The sequence below is a fragment of the Ranitomeya imitator genome, chromosome 10 (assembly GCF_032444005.1).
Source record: "Ranitomeya imitator isolate aRanImi1 chromosome 10, aRanImi1.pri, whole genome shotgun sequence".
Classification (NCBI taxonomy): Eukaryota; Metazoa; Chordata; class Amphibia; order Anura; family Dendrobatidae; genus Ranitomeya; species Ranitomeya imitator.
The window spans coordinates 135,782,673-135,801,137 of NC_091291.1; the positions used below are offsets into that span (position 1 = coordinate 135,782,673).

At 42.0% G+C, this 18,465-nt stretch overlaps 1 protein-coding gene across 2 annotated transcripts; it reads left to right on the top strand.

The window, feature by feature from the left end:
- Positions 1 to 2,903: 2,903 nt before the first annotated feature.
- LOC138651812 (nicotinamide N-methyltransferase-like) lies at positions 2,904 to 11,568 on the top strand. Of its 2 annotated transcripts, none has more exons than XM_069742316.1 (3): positions 2,904 to 3,111; positions 7,372 to 7,579; positions 10,852 to 11,568. In XM_069742316.1, exons 1-3 carry the CDS (start codon positions 2,949 to 2,951, stop codon positions 11,273 to 11,275), a joined length of 795 nt encoding a protein of 264 aa, XP_069598417.1. In that variant the 5' UTR covers positions 2,904 to 2,948; the 3' UTR covers positions 11,276 to 11,568. The 2 variants fall into 2 exon arrangements, with proteins under 2 accessions (XP_069598417.1, XP_069598418.1); XM_069742317.1 differs by having other exon boundaries at positions 2,904 to 3,099.
- The last annotated feature ends 6,897 nt before the right edge of the window (positions 11,569 to 18,465 follow it).

The following is an 18,465-nucleotide window of genomic DNA, read 5'->3' on the forward strand; positions in this document are numbered from 1 at the left end:
AGGAGTTTTGTAGTGGAGCAGCCTCTGAATACCATGTAGCATAGTCCAGGACCACGAGGATATACTGATGTCCTCTGGCGGACTTGACCAGGGGTTCCACTGGATCCATGGTTATGCGATCAAACAAGATCTCAATGATGGGCAATGGCACCAATGGGCTACGAAAGTGAGCCACAAGGGAGATCAGCTGGCAGGTGGAATAGGACCTACAATAGTTCATGATTTCTCTGTGACAATCTGGCAGTAGAACCTCTGGAGGATGCATTCCTGTGTTTTTTCTATCCCTGGATGACCACCTAACACATGAGTATGGGCCATGTCTAACACCTTGCATCTGTAAAGCCCTGGCACCAGTAACTGCCCTATTACCTCACCTCTCTGCTTGGTGACCTGATATAGTAAGTCCCCAATTATGGCAAAATATGGGTATCGAGTGTCGGAAGCTGGCTCTAAAGCAACATCATTAAGTACAGTCACTCCTTAGTTGGCCGGTTCCAAAGTTTTCCCTGGAAACCTCCAGCTCAGGAATGTTGGCCACTGGGGATGCTGCCTCATCCTCATTGCCAACAAGCACACAAATGTGTAACCCGACAGCTGTAGCCTGCAACAAGATTTCTTTAGGAATAAAACTGAGGTATCACTTATGCGCTGCTGAAATAAAATCTTTGGTGTAGTTAAAACATTTATTCAAAAGGTTTAAAAGTCAATGAGTTTTGAGGTCACGCAAGACCTCTGCATCAAAATATGTTGGCAACACATAACAGGCATATAACATTTTTAGGACAGACCTGGTTGTCGTCAGAGCAATCAGGCGACCCCGCTCCCCCACAAGTCCCAGAATAAATACAAGTCCCATCCTATTATAACATGGCATAATAAGTTCTTGACAATGCCAACCTCATGGGACTTGGTGCCACAGCTTGTGTCTATGACTATTCAGGCCACAGGGTAGTCTTTAGTATCCCCATGAATACAGAGGACGTGTACCATCTTCCCAGGAATCAGATGATGAGGAATTGTAGCAATCACTAGGGTTACCAGACTTCCCAAGTCCAACAGACCAATCATTTGCACTTTGTTCACTGACACGGGACATGCCTGCGGCCCCTTGCCTGGTTGAGGGGCACCACTGCAGGCAGGGTATGCAAAATATGAGCAATGTCATCCTATGCTGCACTCCATTGTCTCGGTGGTCATAGGACAATGGATGGCTATGGGACCCAGAGTGTGACACCTGCAACAAATACCGTTATTAGATGGTACCTATGGCAAAAAATCTGATGCTTTCTGGACCCTTGAATACATCCTGGATGTGGCTCAAGCTCCCTTGTCTTGGATGTCAGTCCCTTTTTGGGAAAACCAGTTAAAATTTCTTCCTCCCAAAAGAACTCTCGACTGCCTGGTACCTTTCCACCAAGCCCAGCATGTCATCAGCATTCCGAGGATCTTTCTGGGAAACTCAGGACTGCATCGGCCTCGGAAGGGAATGTATGAATCTTTCCACGATGACCCGCTCTACCATCTGAGCTGGGGAGGAGGTGTCTGGTTGCAACAACTTTTGAACCAGATGTAATAAGTCAAACATTTGGGACCGGGGAGGTTTGTCACCGTGATAGGCCCAGTGGTGCACCCTTTGTGCCCTGACAGTCAGAGTCACTCCTAAATGCGACAAGATCTCCATTTTCAATTTGGCATACTCTTTATCATCCTAGAAAGGTCCATTCATAATAGACCTTTTGTAATTTCCCCATTAGATATGGCACTAGATCCTCTGCCCACTGCTCTGTAGGCATTTTCTCCCATTCTGACACCCTTTCAAAAACTGCCAAGAACGCCTATCCTTACCATCTTCCTCCCATGCAAATCATCACCTTGACTTGGAGGTGAAGAGGTTGCCATGCCAAAGATCGCCCCAGCTAGAAGTTCCATCTGCTGCCTGTGCTGCTGCACCTTCTTCAGCTATTGCCTCTGCTGCTGCTATTGTTTTTGCCACTGCTGCTGCTGTTTCTGCTGCTATAGCGTTTGCTGCTGGAGATTAGCCTGCACCAATTGCTTTATCAGCTCCTCAATGTTGTCTGCTTCAAACCGTGCTTGCCCTGCTACTGCTGACTTGACCCAGGACAAAAAATGTCTTGCTGGCAACCGCCTGTGTCCTTCTGGGATTTCTGCCCTCATTCAAAGCATCAATTGTAGCATTTCTACTCACTCAGTTGCTTTTTGAGATAGGCACAGGGAGCTGTTTCAGTAAGATGTCCAGGGTGGTTTATTAACACTTCATAAACTGCTCAGAGTAAGCAAACAAGAGCAGCCTTTTCTGGCAGAGTGAAAACACAAAGTAAATAGTCCATATAGGGGTATGTGTTTGCCTGCTTGGGTTAGTGTCCAGGTGTTTAGTCCTTAGCAAACCCGAACAACACTGTAGGTCTGCATACCTCCACCCACAGACACCAAATGAGACAACTATTCTCTGTTTTTATCTACTATACCATGCCCTGGGGTTGGGATATGTGAGCAGCCAGTCCCACCCATCTCTTTGACTGCTCGGAAACCCGGCCCTGGACATGCCTTATTAACTCTCTCAGAACTATACGTGCTGGAGCCTGCTTTTTCAGACTTACATCACTGAGGTTACCTGCCCCGATGATACATATTTCCACTCGTGGACCGGCATCCGTCTTACACTGTATAGTCATTATTCATTGCTCCATTACAGTAAAAATCATTCTTTTTATCACTTTCTTTGTCAATAAAACATTTTAGAATTGAAATATGAGTAATATTCTATGCAAATGGTTTATAACACATCCCATGACTGACTTATGATAATAACTCGTGATGTGAAAAGCAATACGTTCTACGTTATTATACTTGCAAATTTAATTTATAGTTGCTATAAAAAGACCTAGATTTTAGGCAGAGTCATTCCGTCTGTGATACAAGATTAGGCGATGGATTCTAGAGACTATAAGTTCTATCGTGAGTCTGGCTTTGATACCAGGCAATTTCTGGAGCACTATGTTTCAGATAGCCCAGGAATGGTCTTTGTAGAGGATTTTTTGAAATTTCCCATTGAAAATCTAAGAAAAACTTTCAGAGAAGGTAAGAGTAGAGGTAATTACTTTAAATCTGTTTTTATCTGGAAAATACCAGTATACCATTTTTTGCTTTTGTCATTGTCTGACGTCTTCCAAATGTATAAAGTTCTTTCTGAATGTTTGGTCCAGTGAACTGACAGTTGGGAAAAGGATGAAATTATTAGCACTTTTGGGGTGGACTGGATCATGCCCCTTCCCTGCGTCCTTTCTTGGTTGAACTTGATGGTCATTTTTAAACCATATTGACTTTGTAACTTTTTACTGCAATATTGTATTATTCCAGTATAAGCAATAGGTGAGAAAACAATTTCTTGTTAAATTTCCATAAAATTGCTAAACAATAAAGTAAAAAAAAAATAAAAACAGTGTTTTAAAAAAGATAAGAAAAATAAATGAAAGTTCAAACTAACATTTTTTCCTCATTTTAAAATAAGAAAGTTGTAAAAAAAATATATACCAGTATCTATTTATATATTATTATTATTATTATATATTTGATAGAGTCTGACAATATCCAAGTTATCATAACATAAAATTATTTAAACCAATGTCAACAATAATTTAAAAAAAAAATGCAATTTTTTTTGGTCACCACGCTTCCCTTAAAAATAAAATAAAAAGCAATTAAAATGACTTATATAGCCCAGCATAGTGTCAATAAAAGCAACTTGCAAAAAAAAGAGCTCTCACCCAGCCACATCAATGTAAAAAAAAGATAAAAAGAGTCTCAGAAAATGGTAACATGAGTAAATATTATTATGGAGACAGTTTAAAATTTCTTTAAACCAATAATAAAACACACACACACACATATATATATATATAAATATATATATATATATATATATACAGTGGGGCAAAAAAGTATTTAGTCAGTCAGCAATAGTGCAAGTTCCACCACTTAAAAAGATGAGAGGCGTCTGTAATTTACATCATAGGTTGACCTCAACTATGGGAGACAAACAGAGAAAAAAAAATCCAGAAAATCACATTGTCTGTTTTTTTATCATTTTTTTTGCATATTATGGTGGAAAATAAGTATTTGGTCAGAAACAAACAATCAAGATTTCTGTCTCTCACAGACCTGTAACTTCTTCTTTAAGAGTCTCCTCTTTCCTCCACTCATTACCTGTAGTAATGGCACCTGTTTAAACTTGTTATCAGTATAAAAAGACACCTGTGCACACCCTCAAACAGTCTGACTCCAAACTCCACTATGGTGAAGACCAAAGAGCTGTCAAAGGACACCAGAAACAAAATTGTAGCCCTGCACCAGGCTGGGAAGACTGAATCTGCAATAGCCAACCAGCTTGGAGTGAAGAAATCAACAGTGGGAGCAATAATTAGAAAATGGAAGACATACAAGACCACTGATAATCTCCCTCGATCTGGGGCTCCACGCAAAATCCCACCCCGTGGGGTCAGAATGATCACAAGAACGGTGAGCAAAAATCCCAGAACCACGCGGGGGGACCTAGTGAATGAACTGCAGAGAGCTGGGACCAATGTAACAAGGCCTACCATAAGTAACACACTACGCCACCATGGACTCAGATCCTGCAGTGCCAGACGTGTCCCACTGCTTAAGCCAGTACATGTCCGGGCCCGTCTGAAGTTTACTAGAGAGCATTTGGATGATCCAGAGGAGTTTTGGGAGAATGTCCTATGGTCTGATGAAACCAAACTGGAACTGTTTGGTAGAAACACAACTTGTCGTGTTTTGAGGAAAAAGAATACTGAGTTGCATCCATCAAACACCATACCTACTGTAAAGCATGGTGATGGAAACATCATGCTTTGGGCTGTTTCTCTGCAAAGGGGCCAGGACGACTGATCCGGGTACATGAAAGAATGAATGGGGCCATGTATCGTGAGATTTTGAGTGCAAACCTCCTTCCATCAGCAAGGGCATTGAAGATGAAACGTGGATGGGTCTTTCAACATGACAATGATCCAAAGCACACCGCCAGGGCAACGAAGGAGTGGCTTCGTAAGAAGAATTTCAAGGTCCTGGAGTGGCCTAGCCAGTCTCCAGATCTCAACCCTATAGAAAACCTTTGGAGGGAGTTGAAAGTCCGTGTTGCCAAGCGAAAAGCCAAAAACATCACTGCTCTAGAGGAGATCTGCATGGAGGAATGGGCCAACATACCAACAACAGTGTGTGGCAACCTTGTGAAGACTTACAGAAAACATTTGACCTCTGTCATTGCCAACAAAGGATATATTACAAAGTATTGAGATGAAATTTTGTTTCTGACCAAATACTTATTTTCCACCATAATATGCAAATAAAATGTTAAAAAAACAGACAATGTGATTTTCAGGATTTTTTTTTCTCAGTTTGTCTCCCATAGTTGAGGTCTACCTATGATGTAAATTACAGACGCCTCTCATCTTTTTAAGTGGTGGAACTTGCACTATTGCTGACTGACTAAATACTTTTTTGCCCCACCGTATATATATATATTATTATTATTATTATTATTATTAATTTATATAGCACCACTAATTCCATGGTGCTGTACATGAGAAAGGGGTTACATACAGGGTTATAGATATCGATTACAGTAAGCAGGTATACAGTGACAGACTGGTACAGAGGGGAGAGGACCCTGTCCTTGCGGACTTACATTCTATGTATATATATATATATATATATATATATATATATATACTGCTCAAAAAATAAAGGGAACACTTAACTTAAACACCAGAATACTACTCCAAGTAAGTCAAACTTCTGTTAAATCAAACTGTCCACTTAGGAAGCAACACTATTTGACAATCAATTTCACATGCTGTTGTGCAAATGGAATAGACAACAGATGGAAATTATTGGCAATTATCAAGACACACTCAATAAACGAGTGGTTCTGCAGGTGGGGACCACAGACCACATCTCAGTACCAATGCTTTTTGGCTGATATTTTGGTCACTTTTGAATGTTGGTTGTGCTTTCACACTCATGGTAGCATGAGACGGACTCTACAACCCACACAAGTGGCTCATGTAGTGCAGCTCATCCAGGATGGCACATCAATGCGAGCTGTGGCAAGAAGGTTTGCTGTGTCTGTCAGCGTAGTGTCCAGAGGCTGGAGGTGCTACCAGGAGACAGGCCAGTACACCAGGAGACATGGAGGGGCAGTAGGAAGGCAACAACCCAACAGCAGGACCGCTACCACAGCCTTTGTGCAAGGAGGAACAGGAGGAGCACTGCCAGAGCCCTGCAAAATAACATCCAGCAGGCCACAAATTGGTTAGAAACCGACTCCATGAGGATGGTCTAAGTGCCCAACGTCCACAGATGGGGGTTGTGCTCACAGCCCCACACCATGCAGGATGCTTGGCATTTGCCACAGAACACCAGGATTGGCAAATTCGCCACTGGCGCCCTGTGCTCTTCATAGATGAAAGCAGGTTCACACTGAGCACATGTGACAGAGTCTGGAGATGCCGTGGAGAGCGATCTGCTGCTTGCAACATCCTTCAGCATGACCAGTTTGGCAGTGGGTCAGTAAAGGTGTGGGGTGGCATTTCTTTAGAGGGCCGCACAGCCCTCCATGTGCTCACCAGAGGAAGCCTGACTGCCATTAGGTACCGAGATGAGATCCTCAGATATATATAACAAGTCCTCATACAGCTATGCTGTTGTAAAAAAGAAGTTATCTTCTTTAAGGATGAGCAGATTTGCATTTGTACAGGAAATACAATTTGCATCAAATTTATTTCATGACAGTGCGCACACACTGACACTGCAAGGACTGACGGCACAGTGTCAGTGTGCCTGTGATCTAATCCCCCCTCCCATCAGCATCAGCCATCCATTACTATGTGCAGCAAGTGGCCACTGTTGACAGGAGATCGGGATGAAAAAGCATTTGCTCACACTAACACTGTGTGTACTCTTGTTCCTGCAGTGTCAGTGTGTGCAGAGCCAAGGATCAATTTAGATAGTGTTCCATATCTAGCGCTGTAAATCAACATAAGGGGAGGTGCAGAGGATTGCAATTAACCAGTTGAAAAAACTACATTGAGACCTTGGTTAAACCATAGCCCCTTTACTTATATAATAAAATACTTTTATATTTAAAATGCAACAAGTCAAATCTACACTACCAGTATGATTTATATGAGGGCCAAGTCTCCTATATTGATGCATAAATAATTTGGTTTGAGGGTGACAGAATCCTCTTAAATACTTTGCTAGAAGTGATTGTTTATTAACATCTATTAGGGTTTAATATGTCAGAACTTGAATATTTGGATTTTTCTGCAGGTCATATTAAAGGAGATATCTTGATTGACCTCAGCAATGGTTCACTGGTTCATCAATTGTACGCAGCCTGCGATTTTTTCACGCACATCATAGTGCTGAAGTTCAGAGACAGATGCATCATGGAGCTGAAAAGATGGGTGGACTCCCGTACTGGAGCATTTCATTGGGGCCACGCCACACAACTTCATGCTGATGATGGAGAAGAATGGTGAGCTGAAAAAGAAAAATGAGGCAGATCTACTGTCTAGACCAGGGGTGGAGAACCTTAGACCCATGAGCCGTTTACTGTCCTCGATGACCTTTTATCCTTTCATCAGATTCAAATCAATTTAATATTATCTATTCAGTGAATAACTTATTATCACCACCAAAACAATGCTGTATAATAGTGCAACCCCCTAACAAGCTTCTGGAATCACATAAGATAGAGTAATATCTCTCACCCAATGGCGCTACTATAAAATGCATCAGATATTTTGTTAGGAAAATCCAGATTGATCATTTGCTGTGTATTCTCACCATGAAAATATGCTGTGATTAGGGATTGGCAAAGCCAAACTGTAAAGCTCTGGAACAGTACCGAACACATAGTGTTCGGTCACAAGGTCCCAAACACGGGTTTCCATGAAAAACCCGTGTATCAGTTTGGGTCCACTTCGGGTCGAGGGCCTGTAAAAGCATAAATTAATAATAAATATTATAAATATACTTACCTGTCCAGCGACGTGTCGTCTTGTCCTGCAGTCTCCCCGGCCACATCTGCTTCCGGAGCAGCTCATTAACTTCCGGCGGTATTCACTGCACTCGGCAGTCTTCGGCTTTTTCCGGCAGTGTTCATAGGATGAGAGGATGCTTCGCTGAACCGATAAGTATAATTATAATGTTTATTATTAATTGTATGCTTTGTTTTACAGCCCGCTTCCGCCCCATCCCATATCTGTAAAGTCCAAGCTTGGGGTTCGGACGCAAGATCGCGTCATCTCCGGCCCTGAGCTCGAACTTTACAAAAAAACTTGGGTGAACCCGCCAATCCCGATCATCGGGGGGTTCGCCCATCACTAGCTGTGATATATTTTATCCCTTGAAGCTGAGAAGACCGTTTCTCGACCTGCTCTCTCCACCTGTCACTATTTATTTAGACAGTCCCATTCTTCCTTCTGTCTATTCTGCAGCCCACTAGAGAAATATCTATGCATCCATTCACAATCTTTCAGGGCATGAATTACAGGGGAGTGGATGAAGATTCTGCCCCATACCATAGTGTACAAATTTAGGTCGGAAGTGAGATCTTGGCCATGCACATATTCTATTATCGCAATGCTAGACTATCTAAAATCAAATAGTATTTTTGTCCACAAAGATAATTGTACTGATTCATAAGGTCCTGTAAAATAGTGGAGTTTTCAATAAGCAATCATTGTGTATTAGAAACCCCTCTCTAAAGCTAACTACTGGTCTTACATTTTTCACTTTTGATTGTGAGTTTGGAACAATCATTGTCATGGGTTTACCATAACAGACAGGAGTCAGATAACCGCGATGTACAGTATGATTTCTCCTACTCCTGCACTGACTAGAAGCACTTCTCCTTTGTATTAAACGTTACAGGTTTCTGATAGCATATAACACCTACAAGAGAAATAGTGAGCAAAAACCGTGTGGTAACTAAGTAACGAAAGCAAAGATGCATTTGAATAGCAAAGTTTTTAGTAATACTGTTTTTTGATTTAAAAAATAGCACAAAAGTCATCCCACCACGTCAAGGTAACTCTGATCGGGACAGTTCTACACTGTCTAATATTAAAACCTTACCATGTGTCAATGTTTACCTCAGTTTGAATACGGGCAGACAAAAGTACTGGGCCCAACCAGTGAAACACCAGACTGGGGAAGCCCTATATACAATTTCTAGCTCAGGATAGGGGAAGGCCACTTCCCAGCTTGCACAGAATGCAACAATACAAAAAAAATTGTGAGTTTGGATCAATCATTGTTATGGGTTTACCACAACAGACAGGAGTCAGATAACGGCAACGTATGATTTCTCCTACTCCTGCACTAACTAGAAGCACTTCTACTTCATATTAAACGTTACAGGTTTCTTCTAGCAGTGCAGTGGTTAATCTGCTCAGTTGAGAACTCCTGGAAGCTTGCCTAAGTTATGGTTATCAGCTGTTCACTCTTAGGGTACCGTCACACTATACCATTTCGATCGCTACGACGGTACGATTCGTGACGTTCCAGCGATATCGTTACGATATCGCTGTGTCTGACACGCAGCAGCGATCAGGGATCCTGCTGAGAATCGTACGTCGTAGCAGATCATTTAGAACTTTCTTTCATCGCTGGATCTCCCGCTGTCATCGCTAGATCGGTGTGTGTGACACCGATCTAGCAATCTAGCGATGCGATCCAGCGATGCGTTCGCTTGTAACCAGGGTAAACATCGGGTAACTAAGCGCAGGACCGCGCTTAGTAACCCGATGTTTACCCTGGTTACAAGCGTAAAACTAAAAAAAAACAAACAGCACATACTTACATTCTGGTGTCCGTCAGGTCCCTTGCAGTCTGCTTCCCGCACTCACTGACTGCCGGCCGTAAAGTGAAAGTGAAAGCACAGCCGCTGTGCTCTGCTTTCACTTTACGGCCGGCAGTCACAGTGCGGGAAGCAGACGACAAGGGACCTGACGGACACCAGAATGTAAGTATGTGCTGTTTGTTTTTTTTTAGTTTTACGCTTGTAACCAGGGTAAACATCAGGTTACTAAGCACGATCCTGCGCTTAGTTACCCGATGTTTACCCTGGTTACCCAGGGACCTCGGCATCGTTGGTCGCTGGAGAGCTGTCTGTGTGACAGCTCCCCAGCGACCACACTACGATTTACCTACGATCACGGCCAGGTCATATCGCTGGTCGTGATCGTAGGTAAATCGTATAGTGTGACGGTACCCTCTGACACTCTCCTTGCCTATATAAACTGGACTCTGGCAAGCACTCATTGTCATAGATAGTTTCATTGCTGCATAGTTTAGGAGTTGGGGGAGAGCTGTTGTTTGAGAAGGTGTTTGCTGGATTTATCTAAGACTGTTGTGTGGTTTAGATTGTGTGCTATTGCTCTCCTTCTCCTACTTTAGCTTTTCCCCGATCCTCCCCTCCCTGTTTTTTTCCTTTGTGTGTGCATTTTTGTATGATTGGTATTTTCCTTTATCCCTGTTCATATTACCTTGCTGGTCTGGTTGCGTATTGCCATACACCACTACTCCCCTCTTCTCTTGGGGAAGGGGTGGGAACAGACTGAGGGTGGATTCAGGAGCTCAGCAAGGTACATGGCCCTGGCATCTTCACCATTAGAAGTAATCTTGGAACAGGGATAGCTAGAGTGCTCCTAGCAATAGGGACAGGGAAGGAGCCCCTGGTCCTGGGATACCCGACAACAGAGTTGTGACAATCAATTTTACATTATTTTACATTTTTTTCAGTGACAAATTGCTGGAAAAAGAAGAGAAAATGAGGTTTGCCCTTCAACATGTTGTGAAATGTGATCTTGAGAAAGAAAATATGATGGATCCGATTGTTTTACCTCCAGCAGACTGTATAATCTGTGCTTGGCTCCTAGATACTATCAGTAAAGACCAAGATGATTATATGAGAAATCTCAAAAAGTTCTCAAGTTTACTAAAACCTGGTGGACACATTATAATATTTGGGTGTTTAGAGTCAACATATTTCACAGTTGGGAAAGACAAATTACATCTTCTCAATTATGATGAGGATTTTGCCAGGAAAGCTCTAGTTGGAGAAGGTTTTGTTATTGACAGCTGTGAGGTTTTGAAGAGAACAGTTGCAAGTGATCTTGTTGACCATAAGGGAATCCTATTCATTGCAGCTCACAAAGAGAAGTAAGTGTGAGAAAAAACTAAAATAATCCTGCGTGTATTTTAATTTTAATATCTATGCCTTCAAAATATACAAATGATAAAATTTCTTTAAAGAAAAAAATTTCCATCTATTTTCTTGCAAAAATTTCACACTATTTCTACACCTTTATTTTTGGAGTCTTTATTTGGAACAATAATTGAGTGAAATAAAAATAGAACTAGAATGTGATGTGATCATTTGGGAGATCTTATGGTATTATGAGCCTTCTGGCTATTTGCAAGATATCAATATTGTAATAAAGAGAATGCAATATTAAACTTGAATCTTGTGATTTCCTTGAGGGGTCATTGCTATTTGCCTCTTTCTTTGCCAAAAAGCTATCTGTCTTGATTTCTGAGTCTTATTATAGCTATATTTTAGGGCCTTTAAGGAGTTGTGCAATTAAAACAAGTTATCAATAGTGATGAGCGAGAATGCTCGTTACTCGGGTTTCTCCTAGCATGCTTGGGTGGTCTCAGAGTATTTCAGCCTGCTCGGAGACTTAGTTTATGTCGACGCAGCTGCATGATTTGCGGCTGCTAGACAGCTTGAATACATGCCTAACAAATAGGCAATCCCCACATGTATTCAAGCTGTCTAGCAGCTGCAAATCATGCAGCTGCGTTGACATGTTAACCCAATGTGAACCTAGCCTTAGTCTCCTGGCTTGAGATCATTTTCTCCTGACGCTGATTTAGTGTCCGGAATGGAAGATTTGTTCAGAGCTGATCATGTTATCATGCTGCATCTAAAGTGATTGTGGGACAGAGACCTGTTTTTCTACCTATAGTGCATCTTATTGAGAGAAGGGCTAAAGGCAAGCATTCAGTCCATGGTTTGGAAGTCTCCCCCTTTTCCTTCTTGATTTTTAACTTTAATGTTCCATTCAGCCTTCCTACCTTCCTATTGCTCTATAACTAATAAAGAGTATGGAAAACCTACTTAATTTCCAGTGACTGAAAATCTAATTCATGCCCTCTCCTGTAAAATGTGAATCTCTATCACTTTCTATCACTTCAGGAACCCCATATGTGCATACCACCTCCTTCATGAGTTTTTTTAACAATAACCTTTGAGCTATAGCTTACTGCACCGGACATGCTTTAGGGTGACCTGAAAAAGAGTATAGCCTTACCAACACCAGGTCCTATTATCAATGCACTAGCAGGATGCAGCAGACCCCTATGTGAAATGAAGGGGCTGCTTGGGTGCAAAATATTGTTTGCATCAGTAATTTGCATCTGTGCTGCCCCCACCTTTATCATGGGTAATCTGCATCATGCTAGTGCACTGGTATTCCGACCTGGTGTTGATAAGGCTGTTTCTCTTTTCTGTGCTGGTTTTTGAAATATTTTTCTGTTGGCCATTTTTAATTTTAACGTTAGGACTCGCAAGTGTGGAGACCCTTGACGTGGGTTGAGAGCTTACCTATTTTGGCCAAAATATCGACCAATATCTAATACAATGTATGTATCTTATACATTATTCATCTTTTTGATTGCACTTACTCCAATTTTCAGTAGGATGCAGCCAGGCCCTTTAATATTGGTTGGGTTAATTGAGGGGTCTGTCTTGTGAGGTACACTCACATAGTGCTGGACAGCCCACCCTAGTTAATAGTATGGGCGTCATCAATAGGCTGTAAGCCAGACACTGTGCATCACACGTATCTGTGTCACTGGAGTCTGTGCTTTACACTACACAGCCACCCTCTTCATGAATTGGTAGGCTTGTGAGTGGTTGTTTGCTTCAGTATTTTGATGGGTTGCGAGCTTACCTATTTGGCCAAAATATCGACCAATACCCTTATGCAATGTATTTAACTTTGTCAAAGAGGGGACAACGGAGAGACTATGCAAAGTGTCACTGCTGTTATCAATTTGTCGAAGAACAATGCCAGAGGGAGGGGGTTGCATCTCAGATCCGCCCTCTCTATGTTTGGAGCAAACAGCTATCTTCTGACCCCTATCGTCCGGACAATGAATCACCGATTATCAATGTAGGAGTCTGCAGATTGTTTGCATTAATGAACTGGTTGGTATATTCACCTCTGATTCCAAAGCATGGAATATATATATGCAGTACAGACCAAAAGTTTGAACACACCTTCTCATTTAAAGATTTTTCTGTATTTTCATGACTATGAAAATTGTACATTCACACTGAAGGCATCAAAACTATGAATTAACACATGTGGAATTATATACTTAACAAAAAAGTGTGAAACAACTTAAAATAGGTCTTATATTCTAGGTTCTTCAAAGTAGCCACCTTTTGCTTTGATGACTGCTTTGCACACTCTTGGCATTCTCTTGATGAGCTTCAAGAGGTAGTCACCGGGAATGGTTTTCACTTCACAAGTGTGCCCTGTCAGGTTTAATAAGTGGGATTTCTTGCCTTATAAATGGGGTTGGGATCAGCAGTTGTGTTGTGCTGAAGTCTGGTGGATACACAGCTGATAGTCCTACTGAATAGACTGTTAGAATTTGTATTATGGCAAGAAAAAAGCAGCCAAGTAAAGAAAAACGAGAGGCCATCATTACTATAAGAAATGAAGGTCAGTCAGTCCGAAAAATTGGAAAATCTTTGAAAGTGTCCCCAAGTGCAGTGGCAAAAACCATCAAGCGCTAGAAAGAAACTGGCTCACATGAGGACTGCCCCAGGAAAGGAAGACCAAGAGTCACCTCTGCTTCTGAAGATAAGTTTATCCAAGTCACCAGCCTCAGAAATCACAGGTTTACAGTAGCACAGATTGGAGACCAGGTCAATGCCACACAGAGTTCTAGCAGCAGAGACATCTCTACAACAACTGTTAAGAGGAGACTTTGTGCAGCCGGCCTTCATGGTGAAATAGCTGCTAGGAAACCACTGCTAAGGACAGGCAACAAGCAGAAGAGACTTGTTTGGGCTAAAGAACACAAGGAATGGACATTAGACCAGTGGAAATCTGTGCTGTGGTCTGATGAGTCCAAATTTGAGATCTTTGGTTCCAACCACCGTGTCTGTTTGCGACGCAGAAAAGGTGAACGGATGGACTCTACATTCCTGGTTCCCACCGTGAAGCATGGAGGAGGAGGTGTGATGGTGTGGGGGTGCTTTGCTGGTGACACTGATGGGGGTTTATTCAAAATTGAAGGCATACTGAACCAGCATGGCTACCACAGCATCTTGCAGCGGTATGCTATTCCATCCGGTTGCTTTTAATTGGACCATCATTTATTTTTCAACCGGACAATGACCTCAAACACACCTGCAGGCTGTGTAAGGGCTATTTGACCAAGAAGGAGAGTGATGGGGTGCTATGCCAGATGACCTGGCTTCCACAGTCACCGGACCTGAACCCAATCGAGATGGTTTGGGGTGAGCTGGACCACAGAGTGAAGGCAAAAGGGCCAACAAGTGCTAAGCATCTCTGGGAACTCCTGCAAGATTGTTGGAAGACCATTCCCGGTCACTACCTCTTGAAGCTCATTAAGAAAAAGGCAAGAGTGTGCAAAGTAGTCATCAAAGCAAAAGGTGGCTACTTTGAAGAATCTAGAATATAAAACATATTTTCAGTTGTTTCACACTTTTTTGTTAAGCAAATAATTCCACATGTGTTAATTAATAGTTTTGATGCCTTCAGTGTGAATGTACAATTTTCATTGTCATGAAAATACAGAAAAATCTTTAAATGAGAAGGTGTGTCCAAACTTTTGGTCTGTACTGTACTTCCGGTACAGTCACTGCAAATGTGGCGCCCCTGGGGTCCAGTCGCCACAGATATACTGCACCTCACCCATGACTCTAACACTCACATCCAACACACACCAGTTTGGTCGGGGCACCTGGGTGTACCCTTAGGAAGGAAGGCCTCATCCCAGATAAGACTGGAAAGGGTGTTGGGGAGTGGATGGAGTAGGTAGGAAAAAGAGGAGCTTAGAAGGTGGGAAGAGCAAAAAGTGGAGGAGAGCAGACGTGAGGGTTTGCAGCTCCTGACAGACAGAGCAGAGAATCGAGAGGGAGAAGCAGAAAGGAGCTCCCAGGAAAACAGAAAGGGTCTCAGGGGTACGGGAAGTGCAGAAGCCACCGTGGCACCTGTATGCAGATGTGGAGGGACCAGGTCGCAGTCAGGGGACTGGCCCCAACTTAGAGAGAAGCTTTAAACTCAGCTGTGGCTTTTTAAAAAATCGCACCCACATTCACCCATACTTTGCCAAAAAGGCAGCCATATAGGACCCAGGGGACTCAGAGGGCGTCGCCTGACCAGGTTAATGGCTGCTGGCGTGGGAAACTGTGGGCAAGGCGCTGGGCAGGAGAAGTGGAAGACAGCATAGTGAGACGCACAGTGGAAGGCATATGAAAGAAGTTCTGGAAGAGTGCATCCCAAATTACCTGGGAGTTTGCTGGACCAGTAAGCTGGAAAACACAGCATCCGGCTGGCGTTTGTGGACTGGAGAACTGTAAGTAAAGTGGATACTGTACCATATTATTTCTACAACATCTGCCTGGCCTGCCACAATCACCATCATCATCCTCAATACTATATCTGCCCTGGTGTTAGCTCTACCCATGGGGAGCTACACCATCCTTGCTGCGCTACCATCACCCCAGAGGATCTGACTGCAGCATCAGCCATTATAGCTGAATACCACAGGTGGCATCACGAACATTTTACCCATAACCTTTATATCACAAAACAACTACAACATTTCATTCATGGACGCCCAGGGCCACAGACCAGGTCGCAGCTGCCATGATCTTCCCCTTTAGCCCCTTTCTGACATTAGACGTACTATCCCGTCAATGTGGAATGGGCCCGTATGACAACCGACGGGATAGTACGTCTAAGGCGATCAGCCGTGCTCAGTGATCTGACACAATACCATGATGTCCCACACTGGGACAAAGTAAAAAAGTTTTAAAAAAATATTTACACGTGTAAAAAAAAAAAAATTAATAAAATCCTAAATAAATAAAATATATATATAGTTCCAATAAATACATTTCTTTATGTAAATAAAAAAAACAATAAAAGTACACATATTTAGTATTGCCGCGTCTGTAATCACCCAACCTATAAAACACTAGTTAACCCCTTCAATGAACACTGTAAAAAAAAAAACTAGGCAAAAAACAATGCTTTTTCATCATACCGCCGAACAAAATGTGGAATAACACGCGATCAAAAAACAGATATAAATAAACATTGGACCACCGAAAACATCATCTTGTCCTGCAAAAAACAAGCCACCATACATACAGCATCATCAGCGAAAAAATTAAAAAGTTATAGCCCTCAGAATAAAGCGATGCAAAAATAATTTTTTCTATAAAATAGTTTTTACTGTATAAAAGCGCCAAAACATAAAAAAATAAAAATTAGGCCTCGCTTTAATCGTACTGACCCAAAGAATAAAACTGCTTTATCAATTTTACCAAACGCGGAATGGTATAAACGCCCCTCCCAAAAGAAATTCACAAATTGCTGGTTTTTGTTCATTCTGCCTAACAAAAATCGGAATAAAAAGCAATAAAAAAATGTCATGTGCCGGAAAATGATACTAATAAAAACGTCAACTCGTCCCGCAGAAAACAAAACCTCACATGACTCTGTGAACCAAAATATGGAAAAATTATAGCTCTCGGAATGTGGTAACGCAAAAAATATTTTTCTCAATAAAAAGCATCTTTTAGTGTGTGACAGCTGCCAATCATAAAAACCAGACATAAAAACCCGCTATAAATAGTAAATCAAACCCCCCATTATCACCGCCTTAGTTAGGAAAAAATAATAACATAAAAAATTGTATTTATTTCCATTTTCCCATTAGGGTTGGGGTTAGGGTTGGGGCTAAAGTTAGGGTTAGGGTTGGGGCTAAAGTTAGGGTTAGGGTTGGGGCCAAAGATAGCGTTGGGGCTAAAGTTAGGGTTGGGTCTAGAGTTGAAGTTAGGGTTTGGATTATGTTTACGGTTGGGTTTGGGGTATGTCAGGGTTAGGGGTATGGTTAGGGTTGGGATTAGGGTTAGGGGTGTGTTGGGGTTAGGGATGTGTTGGGATTAGGGTTAGGGGTATGTTCGGGTTAGGGGTGTGGTTAGGGTTGGGATTAGGGTTAGGTGTGTTTTGGGGTTAGAGTTGGAGTTAGAATTGAGAGGTTTCCACTGTTTAGGCACACCAGGGGCTCGGCAAATGTAACATGACGTCCGATCTCAATCCATACAATTCTGCGTTGAAAAAGTAAAACGGTGCTCCGTCCCTTCCGAGCACGGTTGTGCGCCCAAACAGTGGTTTGCCCCCACATATGGGGTACCAGCAAACTTAGGAGTAATTGTACAACAAATTTTGGGGTCCAATTTCTCCTGTTACCCTTGGAAAAATAAAAATTTGGGGGCAAAAAATCATTTTTTGCGAAAAAATAAGATTTTTTATTTTTACGGCTCTACATTATAAACTTCTGTGAGGCTTAAAGTGCTAACCACATATCTAGATAAGTTCCTTAGGGGTATACTTTCCAAAATGGTGTCACTTGTGGGAATGTCAATGTTTAAGCACATCAGGGGCTCTCCAAATGAAACATGTCATCCTATCTCAATTCCTGCCAATTTTGCATTGAAAAGTCAAATGGTGCTTCTTCCCTTCTGAGCTTTGCCATGCACCCAAACAGTTGTTTACCTCCACATATGGGTTATCAGCATACTCAGGACAAGTTGCACAACAATGTTTAGGGTTTAATGTCTCCTGTTTCCCTTGGGAAAAAAATTGGGGGCGAAATATCATTTTTGTGAAAAAAATAAGATTTTTTTTTTTTTTACGGCTCTACCTTATAAACTTCTGTGAAGCATTTGGGGGATCAAAGTGCTCACCACACATCTAGGTAAGTTCCTTAGGGGGTCTACTCCAAAATGGTGTCAATTTTGGGTGGTTTCTACTGTTTAGGCACATCATGGGCTCTCCAAACGTGACATGGCGTCCTATCTCAATTCCAGCTAATTTTGCATTGAAAAGTCAAATGGCGCTCCTTCCATTCCGGTTTATCCCCACATATCGGTATCGTGGCACTCAAGACAAATTGTACAACAACTTTTGGGTCCAATTTCTCCTGTTACTCTTGGTAAAATAAAACAAATTGGATCAGAAGTAAATTTTTTGTGAAAAAAGTTAAATGTTCATTTCTTTTTAAATAGTTCAAAAATTC

Excerpts from the sequence above, each read along its gene's own strand:
- LOC138651812 (XM_069742316.1), top strand. The coding sequence starts at position 2,949 with ATGGATTCTAGAGACTATAAGTTCTATCGTGAGTCTGGCTTTGATACC. Across the intron at positions 3,112-7,371 it reads CAGAGAAGGTAAGAGTAGAG|GTCATATTAAAGGAGATATC; the intron begins GTAATTACTTTA and ends ATTTTTCTGCAG. Across the intron at positions 7,580-10,851 it reads GCTGATGATGGAGAAGAATG|TGACAAATTGCTGGAAAAAG; the intron begins GTGAGCTGAAAA and ends CATTTTTTTCAG.